General features: G+C 53.4%; 1 protein-coding gene across 5 annotated transcripts in view; it reads left to right on the top strand.

The window, feature by feature from the left end:
• Window positions 1-1,166: 1,166 nt before the first annotated feature.
• LOC119094026 (cyclin-dependent kinase-like 4) overlaps window positions 1,167-25,043 on the top strand; it is a 38,462-nt gene continuing 14,585 nt past the window's right edge. For 2 of the 5 annotated variants that reach the window (XM_037217089.1, XM_037217085.1), the window contains exons 1-7: window positions 1,167-1,204; window positions 8,856-8,983; window positions 16,750-16,942; window positions 17,441-17,562; window positions 20,940-21,103; window positions 22,095-22,292; window positions 22,939-23,081. In XM_037217089.1, the coding sequence (XP_037072984.1) occupies window positions 8,919-8,983; window positions 16,750-16,942; window positions 17,441-17,562; window positions 20,940-21,103; window positions 22,095-22,292; window positions 22,939-23,081 (885 nt within the window). In that variant the 5' untranslated portion in view covers window positions 1,167-1,204; window positions 8,856-8,918. Of the gene's footprint in view, window positions 1,216-8,855; window positions 8,984-9,681; window positions 9,778-14,962; window positions 15,102-16,749; window positions 16,943-17,440; window positions 17,563-20,939; window positions 21,104-22,094; window positions 22,293-22,938; window positions 23,082-25,043 lie in introns of those variants that run through there. The other 3 variants (XM_037217086.1, XM_037217090.1, XM_037217088.1) reach the window with 3 other exon arrangements.

Below are 25,043 nucleotides of genomic sequence, written 5' to 3'. Positions count from 1 at the left end.
GTATCTGCATAACACAAGCTCCTAGGAGCGTGGCCGTTTGGGTGGGAATGATAAGCGCTGGGGTCGTCCAGGACTGTATTGCGCGAGAGGCGCTGCGAACAGGGACACAAGCAGCACGAAGTCACATGTCACGCACTGGACAAAGGTCCGCACAGGCAAAGCCTGTCCCTGCGTGAGAGGTTTTCTAAAGCACCACGACAGGCAAAGCCGTTCATTCGTTTTCGAGACTCCGACCTGTGATGGACACTGCCGGAGGCCTCCGTGCTCAGGCATGCCTGGGAAACAGAACAGGAACGAGAAACCCGATCCAGAATCACGAGAAAGCTGGCAAAGTCGTCTGTAAAATATGCTTAAGACTGTGAACGAGCATTGTAGGGCTCTGTAATGATGCAGCGGCTTTTACACCATTTTGAGAACAGAGTTTGCGCTGAATTTGATACCGCACTGCTCATCCTTGCGTTATAGCGGGATGATTAGGTACAACACTTTCAAGTTGTTCAAACTTGGTGTTGTGTAGAAACAAACTTATAATTTTTTAGATTGCTTATAGCGTACATAGCGAGGTTACGCCTTGTGTTAACTCTTGGGCTTTGTGCCATTAAGCATGGTAACGTACGTGGTTTAATGTTTTTAAGACACAATGCAAAAATATGCCTGCGCAAAAGTTGAGAGCAGCGGCTTATATTAGAAAACTTGTGTCATATCGATCACGTGTATTGTCACAGTACATGCATACGACAGCAACAAATCCGCCGAATACCCCATACCCCACCAAGCACTGTCGGACATGGCAGCATTGTCGGGTGTAACCACCTCTCAGATAGTCATGCCTCGCGCGTCTCCAATCTAAATCTAAATTTGCATCAGCATACCATCAGATCACCGCGCAACAGGCCTCGCTACTGGCGTTCCTCCACCCACGCCATGCACGGCGGCACCGACGACGAGAATGCCGTCGCAGTCGGGCCGCCCCCACCGCCGGCGCCATCGCCGCGGGCGTCGCCAGAGGTCAGGACGGGCGCGCCTGGGGCTGGGGCCGGGGCCGGGGCCGCGGCCGGCAGTCGTCGCTGGACGGTGGGAGGGCCGCACGCACGGCCTGCGGAGCGGCGCCCAGTGGCCGGGGAGCGACCTGCGGTGGCCGGCCGGCTGCGGAGGGCCGTCAGCGCGCCGGCGGCGGGGCTCAGTCTCTGACGCCGGGCCGGAGGTGAGGCGCAGGTCAGCCGCGAGACGGCCGGAAGCGGCCGCCGTCAGGCCTGTTAACGAGCGCGCTGCTAGACAGCTGCCCAAACACAGGACCGGGGCGGGGGGGGGGGGGCACGGTGGTTCCGGTGAAGGTGTGACTATAGGGCATCTGGCGTGGTGTGCTGCACTTTCTGTGGGCGAGTGCACTGGCAGAAGCCATCGCGTTCATCCGTTTGAGCTCGCGCACGAGTCTAACCAGCCTCATATGCCTGTCATTTGGGGTTGGCCTCATAACAGTTGGACATGACAGCAGCACACGAACACTCGCGTCTCGCTGCCAGCCTACACCATATTAGAGGATCTCTAAAAATGCATCTCACTCATTTGTTTTACCGAACGAAGCTCTGTAACTGCGCTTCAGTTCTAGAGGGTTGAATTAGAAGCAGAATACAGCTGAGCTAGTCAACGTCGCTTTTACTACAGTGACCAAAATTAACGGGTGTCACACTTTATGAAGTCGTCAAATGCGTTGATACACGACAAAAAACCATCTGTTCGTCTGACAACAGAGAAACGATAGGTTTCCTGTTCATGGAAGCTACTAGGCATGTGAAAAACGTGTTTGTGCTGTTTTATTGGCTGCTACAGTTTCGTATGAACTCATGAACTTCATCGTGCTACATAGACTGTTAACACCCAAATCAGGTGGCGCCCGGTGGTCACGCAGCACATGTGCGCTTGTATTTCGGGGACCTCCTCTGTGCGACGGCATTGAGACAGGAGCTGGATGCTAAGTTGATGTATTCTGGAAGACACAAACAAACCCACAGGCCGTTTTAGTCTTACTTGAAATATGAGAGCATTTTCCGCTTGAGGGGGCCTGTCTGTTCTGTCTTGGCGTCCTGTCTGTCCTGTCCTGGGGCCCTGTCTGTCCCGTCTTGGGGTCCTGTCTGTCCTGTCCTGAGGTCCTGTATGTCTTGTCTTGTCCGGTCCCATGCTGGGGTCCAGTCCTGCTGGGTCCTGTCCAGCCCGGCTCGAACCTCACCCATTCTGGAAACTGCTATCGTAACCAGAGCAAAGAAAATGTTCCAAGCCAAAAAAGAGGCGAAAAGGTGGCCCTAACTTCATGTTAGTAAAATAAAAACCAACTTTTGGGCGGAATTGTGTTGGAATACAAAACAGGAAAGTCGGTGGAGAGATGGAATATATTAGTTCACAATCCACTAGGGTAAAATCTGATCAATATAAACCTGATTTGGTTTTTAATCAGAGTATCAAAGACTAGCTAGAACCTTCCGCATTTTGTTCTCACGTTGGAAAATGCTCCTTCACACTGGCATGTGTGAGGTCAAAGGGATTGGACCCACAGACAATAGCTTCGCTTTGCATGCACAGAAAGCTGCCGCAGCTCTCACTATCGCTCTGGTATCTGACGTTTCCAAAGTGATCTGGCGTTTCTCTTTACGCTGTCATCTGTGGACAGGGCTTGAGTTTGGACATGAACGCCATGGAGAGCTATAATGCTACAAAGTGGCCCTTCTGATTAAAGCGATACCTTTGTCCAGAAGTTGACGGTCTGTGAAAAGGGACCGTGCTAATATGGCCCTTTTCGCTGCTGGCATTTGCATGGTCGAAGTCCGCTTTTTAAATCACCATCTTTGTTTGACCCATGGGAAATAAAGCTTGACACCTTCTTTGGCAGGACCAATCCGTTTAAGCACCACTCCCATTGGATTGCACTGATGTCAAAGGCCAGATATCGCCTGAATACCTGTGCAAGCTGTTGCACAGGTCCTCGCCCAGCAGTGCAGTGCACGGAATCCAGAGTGATACCATTTCCCAATGCCACTCTCAATACACGTGGTACGAAACCGGCATCCCCACGGCATCCGTGCCTGGCCCGTCGGCTACGGGCATCCGCCCGGCTTCCGTGCCTGGCCCGTCGGCTACGGGCATCCGCCCGGCTTCCGTGCCTGGCCCGTCGGCTACGGGCATCCGCCCGGCTTCCGTGCCTGGCCTGTCGGCTACCGGCACCCGTCCGGCTTCCGCCCCTGGCCCGTCGGCTCGGTTTTCCGCCTGATGCCCGCTAATAGGCGCGCCCCTTGGGCCGAACTGTTTTGCACTCGGGCGCGCCAGTTCCCTGGAAGGCAAACGCTGTGCGGCTATCGACCGAGGCCCGCATAATACCGCCGCCCGCCATTCACCTTCAGCGCCCGTGCTCTTCAGCGCCCTCCGCCGCGGACACCGGTCGATGTGGGTCCGCTGTCGCGGTGCGGACGACACGGCCGCAGGGGCTGTGTAAACAGGCAGACCCTGTCGCCGTCTGCTGCGGCGAAGAGAAGTGCAGCGTCACGCAGGTGCTGTGCGGACAGGCAGACGCTGTCCCCGTCTGCTGCGACGAAGAGGAGTGCAGCGTCACGCAGGTGCTGTGCGGACAGGCAGACCCTGTCGCCGTCTGCTGCGGCGAAGAGGAGTGCATCGTCACGCAGGTGCTGTGCGGACAGGCAGACGCTGTCTCCGTCTTCGGTGGCGGACAGAGGTGTAGGCGCACGCGTGCAGTTGCTGTGGAAATATGCAGGCCTTTATACTATACGCGGTGGCTGACGACATTGCTTTCATTCAAAGGTCAACATGCAGACCCCGCTGCAGGCCATGGTGACCAGCTGTCTAAACAAACAGCGCAAGCACCTGTGCATCACGTGTTAACTCCAGCAATGCTAAAGCATTCTTGCGACCGCTTTACCTAAAATGTGTAGCGACACAATGGGACGTTTGATGCAGTCGCTTTGTTCACGTCTTTCTCCGGACTGAGCTCGAAGATTAACACTAGCAGCAAAGGCCTGACTTGATTGATGACTGTTAGGCCATGACACTGTTCGTGGAGGACCTGGACATCTCTCTTGCTATTACTGTAAAGAGACTTCTCACGAAGTCTTGGACGTCTAATACTAGCCACCACCTCCCAGTTTTCTTTCGCTGCATGCTTTCTTGACGAATGGAAGAGGCAGCCTCGCCATGCTTCACTGCTTCCCTCCTCGGGGCTTCAACCACCCCCAACGTGTCGGGGCTCGGTGCGCGGTCTGACGGGCTATCTGCGCGCAATCTGACACCCATCTGCGCGCAGTCTGGCGGGTCATCTGCGCGCAGTCTGACGGGTCATCTGCGCGCAGTCTGAAGCCCATCTGCGCGCTCAACCAATGCCTCATGTCGCGAGCGAGCGGCCCAAATACCCCTCTTACGCTGGTCCTGCTGCACAAGCTACGCGATATGGGAGGGGGCGGGGGGAGATATCCGGTGCGACTCGCTGTTGTGCTGGAATTCCGATGAGCGTTTATGTCGATCCCCGTCGATATAGCGTGGTCAAAGGAGCGTAAATGCACGCGCTCGCTTGGCCTGTGGTTTTACAACACAGCTGTGTTTTTGTTGTTAAACTGAAACGTAACCTTCTTCACAATAATTGATAATGAGGTACAGTTTTTAGAGGGATTAAGGGAATGATATCCGCACTACTTGTGTGGGCGGTGAGCCTGAATCCAGTCATTGTATGGACACTGCACCACCGTGGCTTTACGACGCACTCAGCCGATGAGGCTTTATGGCGTCGTCAGTCTCGTTCCCTGACAGAAAGGCGGAATGTAATATCAGCGTAAGTGTACTGGAAACCACCCACATGGTGGCTATTGCAGTTGCAGGTTATACAGGCGCAGTATGAAAAGGCGCACACAAAACGTATACACATATGATACGAGCAGTGGTCAAAGAGCTAAAACAGACCTGTCAATGCACTATGGGCCGGATCAGATCAGTTATCAGTGGTTAAAATCGCATCGCGTATGGCGGCCTTAAGCGCGCTCAGTGTTGTGCCATGCCGGACGCACAAAGGCAGCCGGTTACAGGCTGCTCCATCTCGATACCACAACGCCCTATGTGTGACGGTCAGTCGGTGTCTGCGCGGGTGCAGATGACCTTTGTCCGAGATGTGCGTCTCACGACTCGAAACAGCGGCGCTTGGGGCAAAAGGCGTGCGGACCTCTTGAGGTGCGCTGACCTCCTTCAGCGTCTTCGACACTTGAGGCGCGCTGACCTCCTTCAGCGTCTTCGACACTTGAGATGCGCTGACCTCTTTCAGCGTCTTCAACACTTGAGATGCGCTGACCTCTTTCAGCGTCTTCAACACTTGAGATGCGCTGACCTCTTTCACCGTCTTCGACACTTGAGATGCGCTGACCTCCTTCAGCGTCTTCGACACTTGAGGTGCGCTGACCTCCTTCAGCGTCTTCAACACTTTTATCACGGCGTGGTGCGCCTCCATGACCTCGTTCCTTAGCGATCCAAGGGAATTCAGAGCCGGAGTTAGATGATGGTGTTTTTTTGGAGCCGGTAAATACTCTTGCAACAAAGGTGATTACTTTTGAATTTTGTGTGGTTAACTTTTGTTCGCCCCACCCCACACACATAGGCAGTACGTAATATGAGGGAAGGCGTGCGCCTGGATGACGCTTTTGGGAAGATCTGAAATAAAGTAATGACGGAATTTGTACAGAGAAATGATGACGCCATCGTATTTGTTCACGACGCTCGTGATGCGGGCACTCCATGATAGACCGGAGTCAACTATTACGGCGGGGATTTTGATGCTACATGAGGCATGCACATTCAAATTGTTTAGCTTGAGAGGGGTTCAGCTGACCTTGTAAAATTTTGTTTTGACCCAACTAGCGTAAAAACAGTTTTCGTTTCGTTCATTTAGAGGGAATTGACACTGAACCAGTTCTGAAGCTCATGCATGGAAAGTCCCAGTCTGGTTTTGAGGTCTGCGAGACCCGGTCCGTCAGGGTCAGTCCACGTGCTTGGTGTCGTCAGCGTGAGAGATGAGGCGGCTACGAGTCAGATATCCATATAGATCGTTGGTAAACAAAATGAACAAAATTGGACCGATGATCGAGCCCTGGGGTACGCCGCACGACATGGGAAAAGTGAGCCGCCCTCCACGCGCCACCTGTCCTCGAACACCCAAATAGCTTCTAAACCATCCCACATCGGCAACGCCATACCAAGGCAGTTGGTGAGGAGAACGTTGCGGTCGACGATATTGAATGCCTTTGACAAACCGTTCGTCGTTACCGACCTTACAAGACCGTAGTCGGTGTTGGTGGCCAGGCGTTCGACTGCGGCGAGCACGGCATCCTCGGTCGAGTGGCGCGGCCTATAGGCATACGGGGATGGATGCAGCAGCGCTGTCACGTTCAATTATTCCGTTATTCGTGTGCAAGCTACCTTTTCTAAGATCTTAGATAGCACGCTGAGTAGGAATATGAGCCTTTTATTGGACGGTACAACCAGATCACCTGACTTTGGAACTGATGCAACACATGTCTTCCAGCTATCTGGGACAATTTTGGTCACGAGAGCCAGTTTGATGAGTTTTAAAAGATGGGGACCGACGGCTAAAAAACATTCCCCCACAGCCTGGAGTGCGACTTCATCCAGGCCCGTCACCTGCGACGTGCTCATGCGCTGAACACACCGTGACAGCTCTGGTAGCGTCGCAGGTCGGAACGAGAAGCGGCGCAAACGGTGGGCGGTCCGGAGTTCTTGGAACTGGCGTTCACTGCGCTCCGCAGTTTGGCCGCCATGCGGAGCCTCACGGCAGCGAAGTGGCGGTTAAGCTTGTCCGCCGTCGTCTCGGCCTCCTCGGGGCTCACCGCAAACGCGGCCTCGACCGGCGTCGAAGCTGCCATGACAAACCTCTTGAAGGCAGACCGGAGGCCGCGGCAGCCACCATGCGCTATATCACCGTAAAGGAACTCGCGCCTTGCTGCAATAAGGCGGCTCTTAATTTGATTGCGAAGCCGCCGACTCAGGTCTCTGGTGTGCGCAGGCACAGCCAGGTGTCGCGCGCGCTGTCCCGCTCGGATATGAGCTCTGGCACGGCCGGGTCGTCGGTCAAGCAGGGGCAGTGCGGCTTGGAGGCGCGTATTCTAACTGGGCAGTCGAGGCTCATCACGGCGTTCCACACAGTCCTGAAGTGCTGCAGGGACGCGTTGACGTCAATGGCGTCATCCACCTAGCTCCAGTCAGATGACAGAAAATCGAGACATGTGGCACTCCAGTCTGTGCGTTTCTAGCTGCGCAGAATATACCACTGAGGGTTCCTCCGGACACGACTCAGATGTGCGCTCATGACGGCAGGCTGATGCTCGCTGATGACGTCGGGAAAGACGTTGACCTTAGGTGTGGGGTTACGCTGTTGGTGATGATGTGACCCAGTGCTGATGGATTGGATCAAGGTGAGTCGGAACATCCGCCAGCTGCACCATGTTTAGCTCGCTGGTGATGCCGGAATAAAGACGTATGTGGGGCGAGCTGATATCCAACGCGTTAAAGTGCACGTCGCCGGGGAGAAAACGGTCTTCCCAGTGCCGACGGACTCTCGGAGCTGATCAGCCCGGGCACCGTGGCGAACCGAGCCCCGCACTGGCTTCCCAGGCACGCAGCTTAGCCACCACACTGCCGGCACCCGTTGTACGGACGTCACGCTGCGCTGCTTGCTGTACAACACATCGACCGTGAACGGCTTCCCAGCAAAGGGCGGTACCCCGACGAACGTCATCATTTTTGACCATCAGGAAATGAGAAAATAGCCCAGCAGTGACTATCAAACCGACGTCACCTTCCTCCCACCATCTTCATTCCACCACCTACATAGGCACGCCGTCGCCAGCCGAGTGGGTCGTTCGTTACAGCCAGCAAGGCCATTTCGCCAACACAGCCATGTCAATAGACGAAGACCATTCGACGCGGGCTGTTTGGTGGAGGAACAAACAAGTCGCGCGGCGGGTTCACGGGGTTCACGCCTGGCGGCGGTTTGACCTGGTGCCGCCGGGCAACGGCGGCGGCTTGGCGGCCACACGGCCAGCGCCACCGTGTTTGGGGCCATCGCCGGGGTGATCCGCGACCCAGCCGGCCCGGGGCGGCGGCGGGGCCGCGCGCTGTTGGCCAAACACGCCGCGGAACAGCGATGCCAACGGGCCACCAGCCGATTTTGCCTTCAATGGGATTGTGGCTTTACGGCACGTCACGTCCACGTTGTGATAAGAGGCGGGATTACATGAAGGAAATGACCAGTATCTCGTACACGTGTGGCACGACAGGTGTGAGTGATGTGCTTTGTCAGAGCCATGGGCCTGATATGCCTCGTACCTTCTGAACTTTTATGCTTCCCAACCTACTAAGTAGCTGTGAAATTCACCACACGGGGTATGTCATTAGTGATGGTTGCTTCTTCTTCACATTGTTTTGCTTGATGTCTCACGCTCTTTTTCTACAGAAGCGCAGCCGGCAAAATGCTGAAAATGTTTGTGAAAGCGTTTTGAAACCGTTTGGTAAACAACTCATAAATACGGATCTCATTACTGTTTCGACGATATTCTTGCACCGCTATTGATGATATTTCTTTCTGGAAAGAGAAAACGTAAACTGAAGTAATACCGCTCCGTTACATCCTGCCCAGCCATCTGGGATACCTTTTTAAATGGTAGGCTCACAGAGCAAGTAGTCACAAGAGTCTACTTTGGCATTTAAGTTGAACTAATAACATGCGCAGTCCTTTGAAACAGTGTGCCTGCCGATATGAAAAAGGGGCGATACAGCTCAACGAGTGTTTTTTTCAGGTGCATCGTCGGTCTTTCCGAGGTACAAGGCGACCTGAGGTCAAATGAAGTCAAAATGACACCATGGACCGGGCCTTCTGGGAGCAGCGCCTCAAACTTTGGACAGAGCAACGTTCAGTACTAAAGAGGTGAGTCTGGTCGCGGCCACAGACGTAATTCTCCACTGTGTGTCTGTTTCAGCCCACCTTACTCAGGCTGACAGGCGTCATGGCACAAGGCACTAGTCCTTTACATCCCAGCATCGTCACCAGTGGTGACGAAACAGTGCCGTTTCCTCATTTCCGTCCAGAAGCGTGCGTCAGATGCAGGAGACGTCCGGTAGGGTCCTGTTGACCACATCGACGATCGATGCGGCGCAGTTTTGGAGCCCACGGCTATTTGGCTGCCGCTGCCAGGCGGCTGCTCGCGTGAAAGCTCCGATTAGCATACCCTTCCGGTGCCCAACCTCGGACCACGCAGACACGCGCGCAGACATCGACGACGCCGCACCAGCGGCCGTCGCTAGGCAACGTGACGTCATATGACGTGCGTCACTAGGTACGACAGATTACGATGACGAGTTAGCCGAAGGCTGCCGGCGTCCGTATTGAACGTGGCCAGGGGCGTCCCCACGGACACCGCTGTGTCGCTTCTTTCCCGACAGCCCCTCCCCAAAGAGGGCAGACAGACAGCATTTCTCGCCGCCCGTCACGTCGCGACCCTGCCACCGGCGTTCGCCACCTGACCTTGACCGGGCGCCGCCCCTGGCACGTACCCTGCGCTCCGGGGTGTGTACGGCAGCGCGCCCACGCCAGAGGCGACGGCCAGCGGCACCGAGCGGCCGTCTCGCGGCGCACCCACGAGACGCCCCGTCCCGAGACGGCTACCAGCCGTCCCCCGGCTCCCTCATGGGTTCTCCGGGCCCGAGGTCTACCCCCGACCGGTGAGTGCGCTGCCGGTCGCCGCAGACGCGCCGCCAGTCGTCGCAGACGCCCCGTCGCTCGCCGTAGACGCGCCGCCGCTCGGTGCAGACGCCTCCGGTTGCTGCAGACGCTCTGCAGGTCGCCGCAAACGCCTCCGGTCGCACGGTCGATGGCGCTCGCAGGCGGCAGCGACGGCGGCGTCGCCAGCGGCAGCGGCGGTAGCGTCGCCAGCGGCGTCGACGGCGGCGGCAGTGGCGGCCGGAACGGCGTTGACGGCGGCGGCGGCGGCAGTGCCGGCGGCATTGGCCAGGGCCGGGCGCCAAATGTTGGAGAGCTTTTGCCATTCTGAAACGTCGTGTGTCTGGAGTCAGCTAAAAATGCACGCCGAATCGAGCGAGACTACTTCAGATACTTGTCGTCCCTGGCGTCAACCTGAATAGCGTAACTCAAAGCTAAAAATGTGAAAGATGCCATAAATTTGTACTTTGGTGCTTGTTGCCCTGGACTTTCCTTTTTCATTACACATTTTTTTTTCTCTTTTGCTTGAAGAGACCGTTCGCTGAAGGTGTTTTTGAGTTACAAGCATAAAGAGCCGCGGCATGTCCTCATTATTGATAAGCTCCCTCCCCTTTCTTCGTTACCTGCCTGTTCTCCGCGCTGACGCATTTCTGCGAACCTATGGCCTGGTCACGGTATCTTTGAGCCGGCACTTCAAATAGCATAGCAGCATAGCATAGGAAAAACGATACCATTTCCGTTACAGTGCATCTGTGTGATACAGCAAAATGGCCTAAGAAGCCGACGCATTCCATAATGTCAATCTGTATGACAGAAATATTATTGGAATTATAGATTTACGTCGTTTCAGACAACAAGAACTAATAAAACTCACCGGTTTTGGCCATTTTCTATTCGTCCTGCACTCCAACAACAAGTTCGTTTCGTGGTGGGCTGGTGAGGAATAGAACTTAATAATGCATGATCTGCAAGGCTCAACTTTCCGTCAACTTTTCTATTTCGTGTCAAGTTCAGACTTATCTAGTCCCGTCCTGCATTTCAAGCGCACGGTGCCGGGGAGGGGAGGCTAAGCCGGCCCTGGTGCGTTGCTGCAAATGGCGTATTGATCCCGCAAACCTTGGACCAGCTGCTGAGCACGAGTGCAGCGGTGTGGAAGCCGCGGCTGTGGCAGAGCTGAGCCCCAGCACTCAGCTGAGTCAGCACCCGGCGCCTGGATGGTACGACGGAGTGTGCAGTGCACTTCATTGTGCCGGCGGTCATGTAACTGCGTTCATCCAGTCATGTAGTTATTCAAAACAGTACGTCAGTACCTATGTCTCCCGACATCACCGCAGAGCCGTGCGTGCCAGGAACACAGTCTCTCAGAGCAGGTTGCCCGGGCAATGATTTGGTGCCGTTGGGCCAAAGTTAGTTTTTGTTTCTTGAGAAGCGACAGAAACACTTCAAAATCGGCACTCTCCGTATGCAGAGGAAACGAGCAGACATTAAGCGATTAAGCAGTCACCCAGCGATTATTTCTGGGATGGTAATTTGTTCCGAAACTACCGTTCGGAAGCTAATGGAAACCAGGAACATGCTCCCGACACATCGGCCTTATCCAAAGAGCTGGTATCCTTAAACGCTCCACCATCTTGGTTGAGACACGGTATGGTGCCGCACTGCTTTGAACTGTAGCACGTAGCAGGCACGACATTTGACATCAGCATTCATCTAAGCAAGCGCCTCATACAAGGCTGTGTTTTCTTTTCAGTTGGGTAACTCCAGCAACACCTCGAAAAAAACATGAGAGGAGAATAGCTTAAATCCGGTAAAATTTTGGTTGTATGCATTTTGAGGGTAAGTGAAGCAATTTTGTGTGATCATTCTCCTCCCCCAACGAAGATTACGATGCTTCGTCACTGACCTCATAACAAATAACATGCTCAAGAAGTTAATTACGAAGTTCTAGCCCAACGAAAGAGCGGAGCGCACAGTTGCTACCATGCAATATACAAATATTGACGGCGGTTCAGCTCGTTTCCCTAGCAGCACGCAAACCAGACCGCTGCCTTCCACCCGTCAGCCCACGGGCGTCTAGACCTGACTTTGCTCGGTCCAGCATTGATGTTCCCACGTCTTAACTGACAGATCAGCACCAGCCATATTTCAACTGTCGTAACCTGCGGCCGATACGGCCCTGACAGTGGCGCAAAGCACAACCACGTGTTCAACGCATGGCTCGGCAATGACATCATTGTGTTCAAGCGTTTCCTTCCTTCTCAGAATGGGTTATGTTGCGTTTCGTTTAATCCGACTGATTCTATGCCTGGTTTTCTTCAGGTTTGTTAATTGTGGTGTGGACGCTGTTTTAGAATGCACAAACACTGGCATTCTGATAACATTTGACGGCGGATGTGCACCTAAAGCGATTGCATATAGGTGAGTCCGTTATATTTGTTCATTGTTATCTACCAACAGCCCATACCGTGTTCAAAATACATTGATGCATGTCACATTTAAAATCGATGGCTTACACGCTGACAAAAGGCTCACTTCAGAGTGCTGGAAAGCCCGTTCCCATTCGACGCCCACATAGAGACCGCGCCGGCCAGTCGTCATGATGGGTAGCTCCATTCCATCCTGTTTGAATCAAGTCGTTTTAAACCTTTTGATACGTTGGCGTTCCTCGCTGCGGTTGTCTTTGCAGATCGGTATAATTAAAATGTCCTGCAACTGTCCTGCGAACGGCCTAGGGAGCATCAGAAAGCTCACTTCAACCAACAAACTATTCATTACGTATTCTCAGAACTCATGAAACAAAAGTATTTAATCGGAAAGGCAGCTGCTCCTGATCTTTCGTTTGCATGTGTATGTCCGCAAAATTGGGCACGTCCTGGCCCAGTCACGAATGTGCAGTACTAAGATCGATGAAGGCCATCAAAATGTAGTATCTAAATCAGAGTCTGCTTTTGAAAGTTCCTTAATGGTTGTGGTCACATCACCAACGTGGCTGCTCCATTACTTGCGGGCTAGGCCTACTTTTTGATGTCTTGTTTGCGACCGTTGCTAGGGATCAAATGCTGCAAGCTGAAATGGGCGGGGGCCTTTTATGCAATCGTTGTTGTGGAAAATGTATGGGAAGTTGGCAAAACCCTCCTGATTCATATGCGGTATTTTTGTGAGGAGTTATCTCTTCGCAGTGGAATCTTTTTTGAGAAGTGTTTTACCTCAACGCAGGCCATTGGTAAACGATACGGGCTATACCGCCTATTCGTGCCTTCATTATGAAAGCAATTTAGCCCTTAGCGTGACAGCCGGAGAAAAGTTGAAAAAGTCAGTCACGTCAATCAATGTGTCAGCCAATGTGTCAGTCATGTCGTGGCGTGCTCAGGTTGACAAACTGCTTACTGAAGTTCAGATTACCTGCTTATTATGAGAAAATCATAGCTAACGAACTGTGTTGCCAGGCATGACGCCCTTAAGACATCACCGCCTCTGCCACCTTAACATACCAAGACGCATTTGGCACGACAGGCTCCAAAATATCCAACACGTCTTACCCGCCATGTTTCGACATTTTCATGCGCACCGTGTCCTTGATCGTAAATTTACACTTCGCTTGTGCTCTAAACGTAAGAGTCGCGTCTAACGCCAACGTGCTACCCCTCACTGGCTGGGTCATTGGACCAGTGGACCCCCCGTCACGGAACAAGTGACGTGAGCGAATATTTCTTGTCAGTGGGATGGGGTATGAGCACATCGTCAAAATTAGTCGACGTAAATGTTGATCACATCTTACAAAGTGCCTTGTCGGTGTTCTCTGAACGCTATCACGGATATACATGCCAGCAATGTGGAGAGACACCACCCCGTGCCCCTATCAGTAAGGCGTCTGTTATCTCTTTAGACCAACAAATATAGAATCAGGCGTGTGAAAATGTTAAATTGCTTGATTTCTGACCCATCGAGTCTTAAAAGCAACGAAAGATGATTGCTGCGGGCAATTACGAAGACCGGAGACCGATTCCAGAGAAAGGTGCAGTTTAAGGTGCGGAGGGCTTCGAACACGCCGCACCAGATTCATGCATAGCCCAAATTCCAATTATTTACAAATTCCTTGAGCACTTTGTTAAGAATCGCTGCCGGTTTAAATGCCAGCGCCTCGAGCTCACGTGGCCGCTGCGGGTAAACGCGCAAAGAGACCATGACTTCCATCCATCGACAGTAGCGGCCTGTCACCACCTGGAGTTACGGTAAGCGGCCTTTCTTCTGCGATGCCAGCGTCGCACGCCGTTCCGTCCGCTGTAGATCCAGCGGGCCAGCGCTGCTGCCTGACTCACCGGGCGCCGCCCGCTGGCCGGCCGGAGAGCAGGCGGACGGTGGGCCAGCGCTGCTGCCTGGCTCGCCAGGCGCCGTCCGCTGGCCGGCCGGGGAGCAGGCGGACGGTGGGCCAGCGCTGCTGCCTGACTCGCCGGGCGCCGTCCGCTGGCCGGTCGGGGAGCAGGTGGACGGTGGGCCAGCGCTGCTGCCTGACTCTCCGGGCGCCGTCCGCTGGCCGGCCGGGGAGCAGGCGGACGGTGGGCCAGCGCTGCTGCCTGACTCACCGGGCGCCGTCCGCTGGCCGGTCGGAGAGCAGGCGGACGGTGGGCCAGCGCTGCTGCCTGACTCGCCGGGCGCCGTCCGCTGGCCGGCCGGGGAGCAGGCGGACGGTGGGCCAGCGCTGCTGCCTGACTCGCCGGGCGCCGTCCGCTGGCCGGCCGGGGAGCAGGCGGCCAGTGGGCCAGCGCTGCTGCCTTGACCCGCCGGGCGCCGTCCGCTGGCCGACCGGGGGAGGAGGCGGCCAGTGGGCCAGCGCTGCTGCTTGACTCGCCGGGCGCCATCCGCTGGCCGGCCGGGGAGGAGGCGGCCGGCGGCTCGGATGTGCGTGCGCCCGCGGCGTCCGGGCCCGGCGGCGGCCCGGTACCCGGCGCCGCCGGTCGATACCGACTCCGGTGCGGCCGGGGCAGTCGCCTATAGTAACCGCGGCCAAATACTGGTAAACAGTGGCGGAGGGCGGCGGCAGTCGGCGGCCGCGGCTGGAGCGGTCGGCGGTGCGTCCCAGAGGCCCGGCGAGCAGCGCCGCGTCGCGCCCGCGCCGCGCCGTCCGCACCACGCCGACGGCTCGCCCTGCGCGGCGCCGGGGGAGACGCGGCGGGCGGGTGCGCCGCCGCCGGGGACCGCTGGGGCGTGAGGCAGCCGGCTGGGCCGATGAGGCAGGTCGGTGACGCAGGATGGGTCCGTAGATGGAGATTCAGCGCGGCACTGCTCTGCCGGCACTCGGGGGAATGAACCTGCTCTTTGGTCAGAGGTGAGACCCGGGCCCTCCCGCCTACTCCGGCTCCTCTGACGGGGATGGGCTTGTGAGGGTCGGCGCACAGTGCGTGCTTCCTTATCGACAGCCCTGCCCATGTGCTCTTTGGTGTCTTCCGCAGCGATTTCTAGCTAAATGTGCTTAACGTCGTTTAAACTGGTCCCGTGGCGCAGCCCCAGCCGACCTGCTCACGGACACCGCTCCACTGGCATGCACGAACTGCGAGGTTTCACCTCCGACGACAACGTGCTGGTCCTGACATTTTATGGCGGTATCCCCATAGAAAGGGCTGCACGATAACTGCCCGCCGTGAGTGTTGCCTTCACAACTCGAGCAACATTTAACGGTGTAAATTCCCGCTTTAATCGCACCACTTTAGAATGACCATGAAACAAACTTGGGCCGGACACCGGGCGGCGATGTCCCCGCCCCTGGCGCCGCGCCAATCTTCTCGGCCTTGACCTTTGGCGGGCGCGCGGCTCGCGTCGGGACCCGCCGCCGCCGCGACCCGGGCCCACTGCCCCATCGACCGTGCCCTCTTAGAACTGGGCCGGCCGGACCGGACGGCACTGAAGCGAGCCGGCGGCGCGCAGTTCAGCTATCTGCGGCTCCTGGCAGCGCATCCGGCAGCTGTTTGCGGCTCCTTGCGGCCGGACCGTCCTCCGAGCCGAGTTCAGAGCGGCTTCAGACCGCACTCCGTACTCCGGCGGACCGGCCACGCTGCCGAGGCTCTCTGCAGAGGAGGGAGGGCCACTGGAGCTCGGTATACGCCGTTGAGATACCGTTCCGGTGCCGCCGGCACATATCTGAATGCAGCAGCAGGCAGCCAGCAGATGACATTCCTTCTTGCCCTTTGATAACGAATGCGGCTCTGTGGTGCGGTGTTCATCGTTGGGATCTGCTCGGTTTCGTACATTTCCTTTTGTGCGCGTGAGCCAAACGTTTAAGATGCTGCATTCAGCTGTTCATTAAAGTCAGCGTCGTGTTGTCTATCGTGTTCATCTCGTGTGCCCCTGACGTCTCCATTTCATCTGTAAAACTACTGCTGTGTTAATATGGCTGACTCTAGTTACGTCACAGACTGGTCTTCAAGTCGCTGACCGTATATGTTGGGTAGCTTAGGTCGGCGATTGGGTGTGACGTCAGAACTACGATCGTGAATCCCGGCTCACATTGGTTCGTAAGAGGACGTCGCTGATAAATCCGTTGGCCGGTACTTGTGCTGGTAACTGACCCAGCAGTCATTGGCCGCAGTCATTTGATAGCCCGCCACGCGCGTCCAGTCCTCACCTGATCCGCTTTACCTACTCCCTCAGTGCCCCTTGCTGTGACCCAGTGGTGTATGGCCACGTAACCGGTGTCACTCGGTCATACCGGTTCCGCCCTGACCTGACCGGGGCTTCTCTGGCCTGACCAGTGCCTTTCCGACCTGGCCAGTGCCATTTTGAACTAAGTGGGCGTCTCTGACCTGACTGGTTCCACTCTAACTTGACTAATGCCTCTCTGACCTGACAGGCTCCACTCTGATCTGATTGGTGCCACTCTGACCTGGCTGGTGCCCCCTGACCTGGCAGGAGCCTCTCTGACCTGGCAGGCGCCTGTCTGGCCTGGAAGATGCCTCTCTGACCTGACCTGCTGTCCGCAGGCGGCCTCGCGTGTCATCCCACTTCATGGAGAAGTATGAGAAGCTGGGTAAGATCGGCGAGGGTTCGTACGGCGCGGTCTACAAGTGCCGCAACACCGAAACCGGTCAGCTGGTCGCCATCAAAAAGTTCATGGAGTCCGAAGAGGACCCGCTCATACGTAAAATCGCCCTTAGAGAAATTCGCATGCTGAAGGTGAGTGTAGTGCGCGTTTTGAAAGGGGTTTGCGCTATCCTGCTCTACTCCAGAGTAAAGGGCTGCGCGTTGGACCGTTCCTTTGAGTCGCGGGAAGGGTTCTGATGTTTTCCTCTAAGCATCTGTCCGGCTGTGTTCCTGGCAGGTGCAACAGTTTTTAGAGGTGCCTTTGTCGTCCTCCGTATTAAGTGTAGATGATATTAGCCGATGCTTCCTTAAAGTGGAGCTGTGTGCCCGTGTCACCCCGGACGGTCTCTGATACGAGTTTGTCGGCATTTACTACGACGCACTCGTTTTTTTTGGTTTCCCTGTTTTTAATAATATGTCGCCATCGTTCCCCAAGATGCATTTCTCCTCTTTGAATTTCTTAAAGAGCTTTCCAAGATTCCGAATGCAAAGACCGTACAGCAAATGGTGTAGGTAGACCTAAAGTATGGGGGCCTTCGCGCTGGAATGAAATCTGTTCAAACTATTTCAAATGCTGATTTTCTATTACAGCAACTGAAGCATCCAAACCTGGTGAACTTAATAGAAGTTTTTCGAAGGAAAAAGAAGTTACATCTAGTCTTCGAATTTTGTGACCACACCGTGCTTAGTGAGCTTGAGAAGCATCCAAAAGGGTAAGGACGACCGGAGCATGGTGGGTTATTTTCCTCGTTACCTAAATTTTGCTGCAACCAACGCAACCAGTCATTGACGCGGCGTGTACGTCCAGATAAAGGAGCACCAAATATTGCGGAACATTTATGTCACCGGCTTTCCCCCTGTCGCGGCAACTCAGGAGAAGGTAGCCTTTATCTTTCATCAATTATAAAAAGGCTGGTACGCCATGGCTATCTTTCATAGCGTGTGATTGAGAATGTTTCAGATGATAACTTTGAGGTACCTACGTATGCTTTTTAAGTGACGAAGGCTATAGCCAGAAGGCATTTTGCACCTAGCGGTTTCTTTGAATCTAGCTTCCAACCATTATACGTAAGGCTGCGCACTAAGCCAGATTTGGAATATGTTAATCACGTATTATGACATTTTCAACCTGAATTACAAATGGCATTCTTAAAATAACGTTCCTTCTTGCATATTTATGATATGCCTTTTGGATGACCCAATTATCACGTTCTTTGGCCACCTAATCCACCGGACTGATGTTGATACTGACTTGCAGGGACGCCTTCGGTTGTTCTTCGTTGTTTTGTTTCTGTTTAGTAAGATTTTCACAGACATATGAGTATCACCACGCCGGATTGCATAGCTCTGGTGCTTGGAAAGAAGCTGACCGTCCAGGGAGTTCTCAGCGGTTTGCTCTCGCTATGACACATGCAATGTTGCAAAAACCAAAGACCGTTCCCACTATATAACACACAAATTGCTTCACGTACACAAAATTAAGATATTTTTTTAGTAGAAGCACATCGACCTAGTAGTTTCCATCTATAACAAATGTGATGGCTCTGTTTTTGTCGATAATTTGTCATATTAATTGTACCAAAGCACGGGCAATCTTTGTCGTTATATTGCGCACGCTCCACTACAAAACACAAATACCCTTGACCCTGTCTGTCATTCCATGTACCATATTGAGTTTACGCGATGAATGTCGGTGCAATTAAATCTGCCCAGAAATAATTGTGTTTATTTTATTTCTCAGATGTGTCGTAATATGTTTGTCTTATTTATCTGAGGCAATTTTGCGCCATTTCACTAAATGATTGCAGCTTTCTTATTAAACTGAATTGACAGAATCTAACGTATGATAGTATGATTTTTTGTTATCGTTTTAACAGGATGTGCCGTTATATAGACTGCTGGGTACGTAGAATGCGTCATTTTTCTGAAAAAAGTGACGGTGAAGTTAAACGACTCGTACTGCAGTATGAGAAACCAATCTTGCTCACGGACTCGTTTTCTTCAAGTTATGCTGTACGTGTGGGAAACCAGAGGTACGGGGCTCGATTCATCCTTCCTGCCAGGCTAAGAGGCAGGCGACGCCATATAGCCTCAACAGTGGGCTATATGACGTCGCCTGCCTGAGTTCATCATTAAGGCTTGATGGGTGTCTCGTAACGCCCCTATGATAAACAAACAGTTTCGTCGACAGACATTGTAACCTGCCTACGCTCTGACCATAATGATTACCAAGATTTCGGGCTCCACGAGCATTTGGCTGACCTTAAACGTGTCCTGACGTGCTTTCAGCTGAGTGAAACGCACAATGTTACATTATATTTCATGAAGAAAACAGCTACAATCCCTTTCAAATCTAATCTATTGAAATTAAATTGGTTGAAGTGCATGGTCATTTCTGTAAGCACAGTTGCGATATCATTTGATTCGTTGGTACCTCTCGCACTGCTCAAACACAGACCTATGTGGGCGATATTTGTTTCAGTTACATACACCACCCATATTGGTTAACCCGTACTGACCTTAACAATTTCCAAAGAAGTCCATTGATGCGACGAAAGAGAAACCACTGCAGTATTGTGCAGGGAACCCCCACTGATTGGCTCCGCCACTCGGCGGTATCAGCAAAGTAATATCACCCCATGAGCTATCAGCGGAGCCCTGCGTCCACGAACAGTCGATAGCCTCGGAGAAGACCGAAATAATGGCGCTAGCGGCGCCAGACAATGACCTTCATGAGACGGCATTCTCAGAATCTCCATGACATTGAAAAATAAATATTGAACAGTTTCTACATGACGATATCTTTTTTCCTTTTTTGTACTCGAGCTCAAGTCATATTGAAGGCGTTTGTGACAATCTTAAATGCCTGAGGCAGCCCGGCGTTGCAGGTATTGGAGTTGAGTTGAGCAGGAGTCGCATGAAGGTTACGTCTTCAATATTCTGACGCAGCCTGAGAGTATTTGCTTTACCTGCCCTTGGTCGATTGTGCGACATGACTTCTTTATACATTTAATGTCAGTTAGGATCGGTGCTCATGTTCTTGATGATCAATGCGCTTCGTCGAAAATTTATTATAAGACACCGTCACTAATTTTCGGTTAAATTGCACCAGGCTGAATGTCGGTGCCGTGATCTCAAGCATGGGTCAGGATTAGCTCATGGAAGGTCAGCCTACACGAACTGTACCAAAGACGAGATGCCTGGTAAACTCCTTTTTATCTCTACCTTATGAATCGACAATCACTGGACAAATCAACGACTTTGTGATGCAGCGCAACAAGAGTTATCTAGCGTCGCCTGCTTCCTCTGTAGCGAAGCGTTTGGTTCTGCAGAAGCGGTGTTCGAGCTACAGCGCTGATAGCGGGCGCGGCCCCTCAGGCTCATTGATTCGCCGTATCACAGGCTGTATTCACTGGGTGCTGTCTTTTTCGTTCTCTGAGAAGTCATGCGTCTTTTGTTTGTCGCCATTTTGGTCGTTTCATGTCGGGTACCGGTCTTGAGAAGATATCTGAACAGAAAGGGATTTGAGCAGGAGTTTAAATACACTAGCTTCCTCGAATGACCTGTTTTGACCAGCAAAAGTCTGCCGACTCGGTTGTTCATTGGCCCCTATATTGCCTGTAGCTTCGCCGGTAGAGATACGGTGCCTCTTTCTGTTGGACTTTGGCATGGTTATTTTTTAAAGACGGCAGGTAATTCTGGGGCTCACTCGACCAACACAGGCGAGGAAACGACTCACCCGTTGAGACCTGGATCTGTATACCTTAGTGCCAGAACATTGGTTTTATGTTAGAGACATCGTGCATGGCGAAGGATTCTCTGGTGGTACCAGTCAACATGACTGGCTCGGCAACGAAATGAATCCAGTTGTTGAAGCACATTTCATGCATCCCCAGGATTAGTGGCAGCTATTGATTCTGCCCTTGTCTTTTTTACACGTTAGCAGCGTTTACCTAACCGCCTACTGGTACCGCACAATGATGGCACTAACCTTAATTCATGGCTCTCAGTGTTCATTGGCCTGCGACCTGGTCTGTCTTACCTATGTCTTATTCTTTACGTGACCAACCTCCTCTCACGGTCGCCACAGCGTGCCGGAGGAGCTGACGAAGCGGATCACGTGGCAGATGCTGCAGGCCATCAGCTATTGCCACGCCAACAACTGCATCCATCGAGACGTCAAGCCTGAGAACCTGCTACTCACCAAGAACCAGGTCCTCAAGCTCTGCGACTTCGGCTTCGCCCGCAACATGAGTACGCATGTCTGAAGAGGTTTTGCTTGTCGTTTTACATGAATGCGCTGGCAAGGCCTGCCATCGTGTGCTTGTTCGTGTTGTTGAACTGGTAAGACACTGATCGTATCGATTCACGCCTTAGTGCTTTTTTATATGCCACACGGATTTGTGTTTTATTACAAAGGAAACATCGAGGACCTTTACGTTTCAACGTTCATGGCGGAAATATGGCATGCATAAACGGGTGAATGTATGTGAAAACACATTCAGTGAGTCCCGACCAGGACCAGGGTATATCGTGAACCCGTATACGGGTACGGGTATCAAAAGAAGTGAGGAATCGGCTGCTCTCCCCTTTTGGGATTCGGTGAGTAGGAGCAGGTGTGGGAAATGGGTCATGCATGGTCATTGATATGAAATGAAATTTGTTTCTTTTTTCTTTATAGCATGAGCAACTATGAGCTGGGAGCACTCGCTGAGCGCAGCTTGTTGCGTGTGACCTGAAGTCATCACCCACTGTGTGCCGACCCGGTTCAACAGTCACCTTTGGCCTTGTTGGCAGACAGCGCTGTGAACGGTTTCACGTCCTAAACGTCCCTGCGTCACATCAGGACGGGCCTAGGTCACTCTCTTTGGCCAGTTGCCAGCTGATCTGTCCATGTCCCTTGCGCTGAACACTGTACAGCTCTGGGACTCTGACACAGTGTTACTGAGCTACCAGTCCAGTACCTCTTCCCTAGGTCATGGATGCGGCAAGGATGTGGCTGAAAGTTTACCCGTTGTGTGGCTTTGGCAAGCACCTGTATTCGTTTCGTCGCGGCAACCGCGCATTTCCTAGAAAGCCCTAAGAAACCACCCACAGCATAGTCGGTGTTGCTCTCTCACCAAAGCTGTGACCTTTCATTAGCACTGAGCTCATGACCTGCAACCCACGATGACCTCTTCAGCTCGAAGACCCCCGCGAGCTGCTGCCCTTCCATCGGCTGACCGGTGCCAGCCGTGACCTGCAGGCCCCGGAGAGCCATACACGGATTACGTGGCCACGCGCTGGTACCGGGCGCCCGAACTGCTCGTGGGAGACACGCAGTACGGGCCGCCCGTCGACGTCTGGGCCGTGGGCTGCGTGTTCGCCGAGCTCGTCAAGGGCGACGCCCTCTGGCCGGGCAAATCGGACGTTGATCAGCTCTACCTCATCCGAAAAACGCTAGGTGAGGGGGCGTGGGCGGCCTCCGGCGCTAGATGGGGGGGGGGGGGGTGCGGGGCGGCCTCCGGCGCTAGATGGGGGGGGGGAGGTGCGGGGCGGCCTCCGGCGCTAGATGGGGGGGGGGGGGGGGGTGCGGGGCGGCCTCCGGCGCTAGATGAGGGGGTGCGGGGCGGCCTCCGGCGCGGCCCAGGTGAGGGCGTGGAGCGACCTCATGAGAGCGTGGGGCGGCCTCCGGCGCGGCCTAGGTGAGGGCGTGGGGCGACCTCCGGCGTGGCCTAGGTGAGGGCTTGGGGCGACCTCCGGCGTGGCCTAGGTGAGGGCGTGGAGCGGCCTCCGGCGCGGGCTAGGTGAGGGCGTGGGGCGACCTCCGGCAAGGCCCGTCATGACCAAGGGTTACGTTGACAGACCTTGCGTACAGGTTTGGTATGAGAAGCTGTGACTTGTTCAGGTGCACACGTGGCGTTCCCTTGTTGCGCATCCGCCACATGCTACAACGGGGGTGGAGGCATTGCAGCATGAGCTGCTTAAGTCAACGAAGCTCGTTTTTCATTTTCGAGGAATCAGTTGATGGTTTCTGATTACCCTGCACACGTCGTCTTCAACCGCGAGCGTCGAGAAACCTGGTTGACACAAGAAGGCCGCCGTTTCAGGCGACCTGACGTCACGGCACATGCAGGTGTTCAAGTCCAACGAGTTCTTCTGCGGGGTGGCGCTGCCAGAGCCGCAGGAGCAGCAGAGTCTGGAGCAGAAGATGGGCAAGACCCTGAACAACACCGGCATGGACTTCCTCAAGGTGCGCCAGTGGCACCGCTACGTCGCGTCCACAGACAGTCCTGTGACCTTGACGGCGTGACCGACTTCTGCGTGCGGCACGACTCTCGGGTCTGCCGCACTTCGCATCGAAACCGGACTCACTACTTTTGGACGTTGAAGCCAAGGCAAAGCTATGGCTGCAGCTATGGTTGCAACACGATTTGGGCGTTGGTGTGCTATTTTAAGGAATTGGGCTGACGAAAGGCATTTGGATTTTGATGTGCTAGCAAGAAACAAGAGTTTCTTTATTTCTAAGCGTTTGTTTCGCACAATTCAAAACACCTGAAAATTTGCCCCCGTCAGCGCGGGCTCATCGAACTCATCGGCACCGTGCAAAACTCTTTGCAATCAAATTGCAATGATTGATGGTGAATTAAATTTTGGTATGCACGAAGAGTGCCTGGATAGTTGTTGATAGCCTCGGCCAGCCGTGCCTCAGCCAACGCCGAAAACAACGTCTACTCCATATGCTATATTGCCCAACTAAATGGTGTCGAGCATTCTGGAGCGAATGCATGGAGAGTATTTGTGTACGAACTTTTCAGCTTAATGAAAAGTCGATGAAATGGTGTGGAGGGACGTCACGCCGCCACCCAATGGCACACCTGCGCCGATGGGGCACACCTACGCCAATGGGGCACACCTACGCCAATGGGGCACACCTACGCCAATGGGGTCCACTCTAGACGCCGTATCGTAAAGGAGGACGACGTTATTAGTTTTCACTTGCCAGTGGGCCCCTGCATACCATCGACCGCTGCTGCACAAAGCATTGTGGTGTGGACAGCGTGTCGTCCTAATGAGCACGCATTGGTTCTCTATCGCGATGCAGTTTTGGACCAGAATATTTGGGGCTGCACGGAAAGGCGGGGCGGTGGCTGACCGGTGTGTCATGACGTACACTCTCGAACATTGCGATCTCTCGTCCATTGCTCACTTGATCAAACAAATTTTGTTGCACTGACAACGGGCTAAGGGTAGAGGATGCGATGATGTGGAAATATTCCTACAAGGCTGAACGTTTTCCCCTTGGTTTTCCTTTAAAACGCATCTGTGTATGCTTGCAGGATTCAAATGATACGTAAAACATGGTTCTGAGTGGAGGTGTGAGGAGAGGTATGCACCGTCACGAAAACTTTAGTTAGAGACGCCACAGGTAACCAGTTGTACGGGGAGCTGCGATGTTTTTACATTGAAGAGATGGCTGAATAACACGACTAGTGTGCTCGTGGCTTTGCGTCTCCACGTTGAACTTTCCGCGCTTTCCGTGCTTGATACGCACTTCAGGAGGAGAATATGAGAAAGCTTTTGTGTGCACACGAATCAATGGCATACGTTTGTCTTAGAATATCCGTCTTAAGTGACCTTCCAAAGGCAAATTTGTACATCACCATTTTATGTGTTAGTGTGATGCCTTGAAATCAAAGTAGGCAAGTCTTGTCATTCAGTATAAATTTAGGTAAATTACGCCAAATGAAAATAGAACACCTATGGGGACACTCATCAAAGCGAGTGTGAGAACAATCCCGAAAAATCGAATGATGACTGAGATTCAATAAGGAAATTGGATCTACCCAAGAAAGCTTTCGCTCTGCGATTTCTAGGTCTAGGACAAAAAGGATTTAAAAAGCAGACTTTCAACCCCAAGAAATGAAAAGCCGTACATTTCTTGCTTTGCTGACTGCACCACAACGATAAAGCTCAGCATACTACCGTAAGGTTCAGAGGATACCTCTGTAGTATGTTGCGCAGTCGTGCCAAAATTTTCAGGACCACTTGTTATTAGTTAGAATTTTCTAATGGTTCTGTATTTGTATATATTGTACACATTCATATCTGTTTTCTTATAATCAGTATTTCTTTTATCATTTTAGTATTATTCAAGTAGAAAACGTGTTCCTAGCGTTTGTGGTTTCGGAACAGCGGCGGTTTTTGAGAAACA

The sequence above is a fragment of the Pollicipes pollicipes genome, unplaced genomic scaffold (genome assembly GCF_011947565.3).
Source record: "Pollicipes pollicipes isolate AB1234 unplaced genomic scaffold, Ppol_2.1 Scaffold_4002;HRSCAF=4701_pilon_pilon_pilon, whole genome shotgun sequence".
In the NCBI taxonomy this organism is placed as follows: domain Eukaryota; kingdom Metazoa; phylum Arthropoda; class Thecostraca; order Pollicipedomorpha; family Pollicipedidae; genus Pollicipes; species Pollicipes pollicipes.
This window is presented reverse-complemented; position numbering and strand designations above follow the sequence as displayed.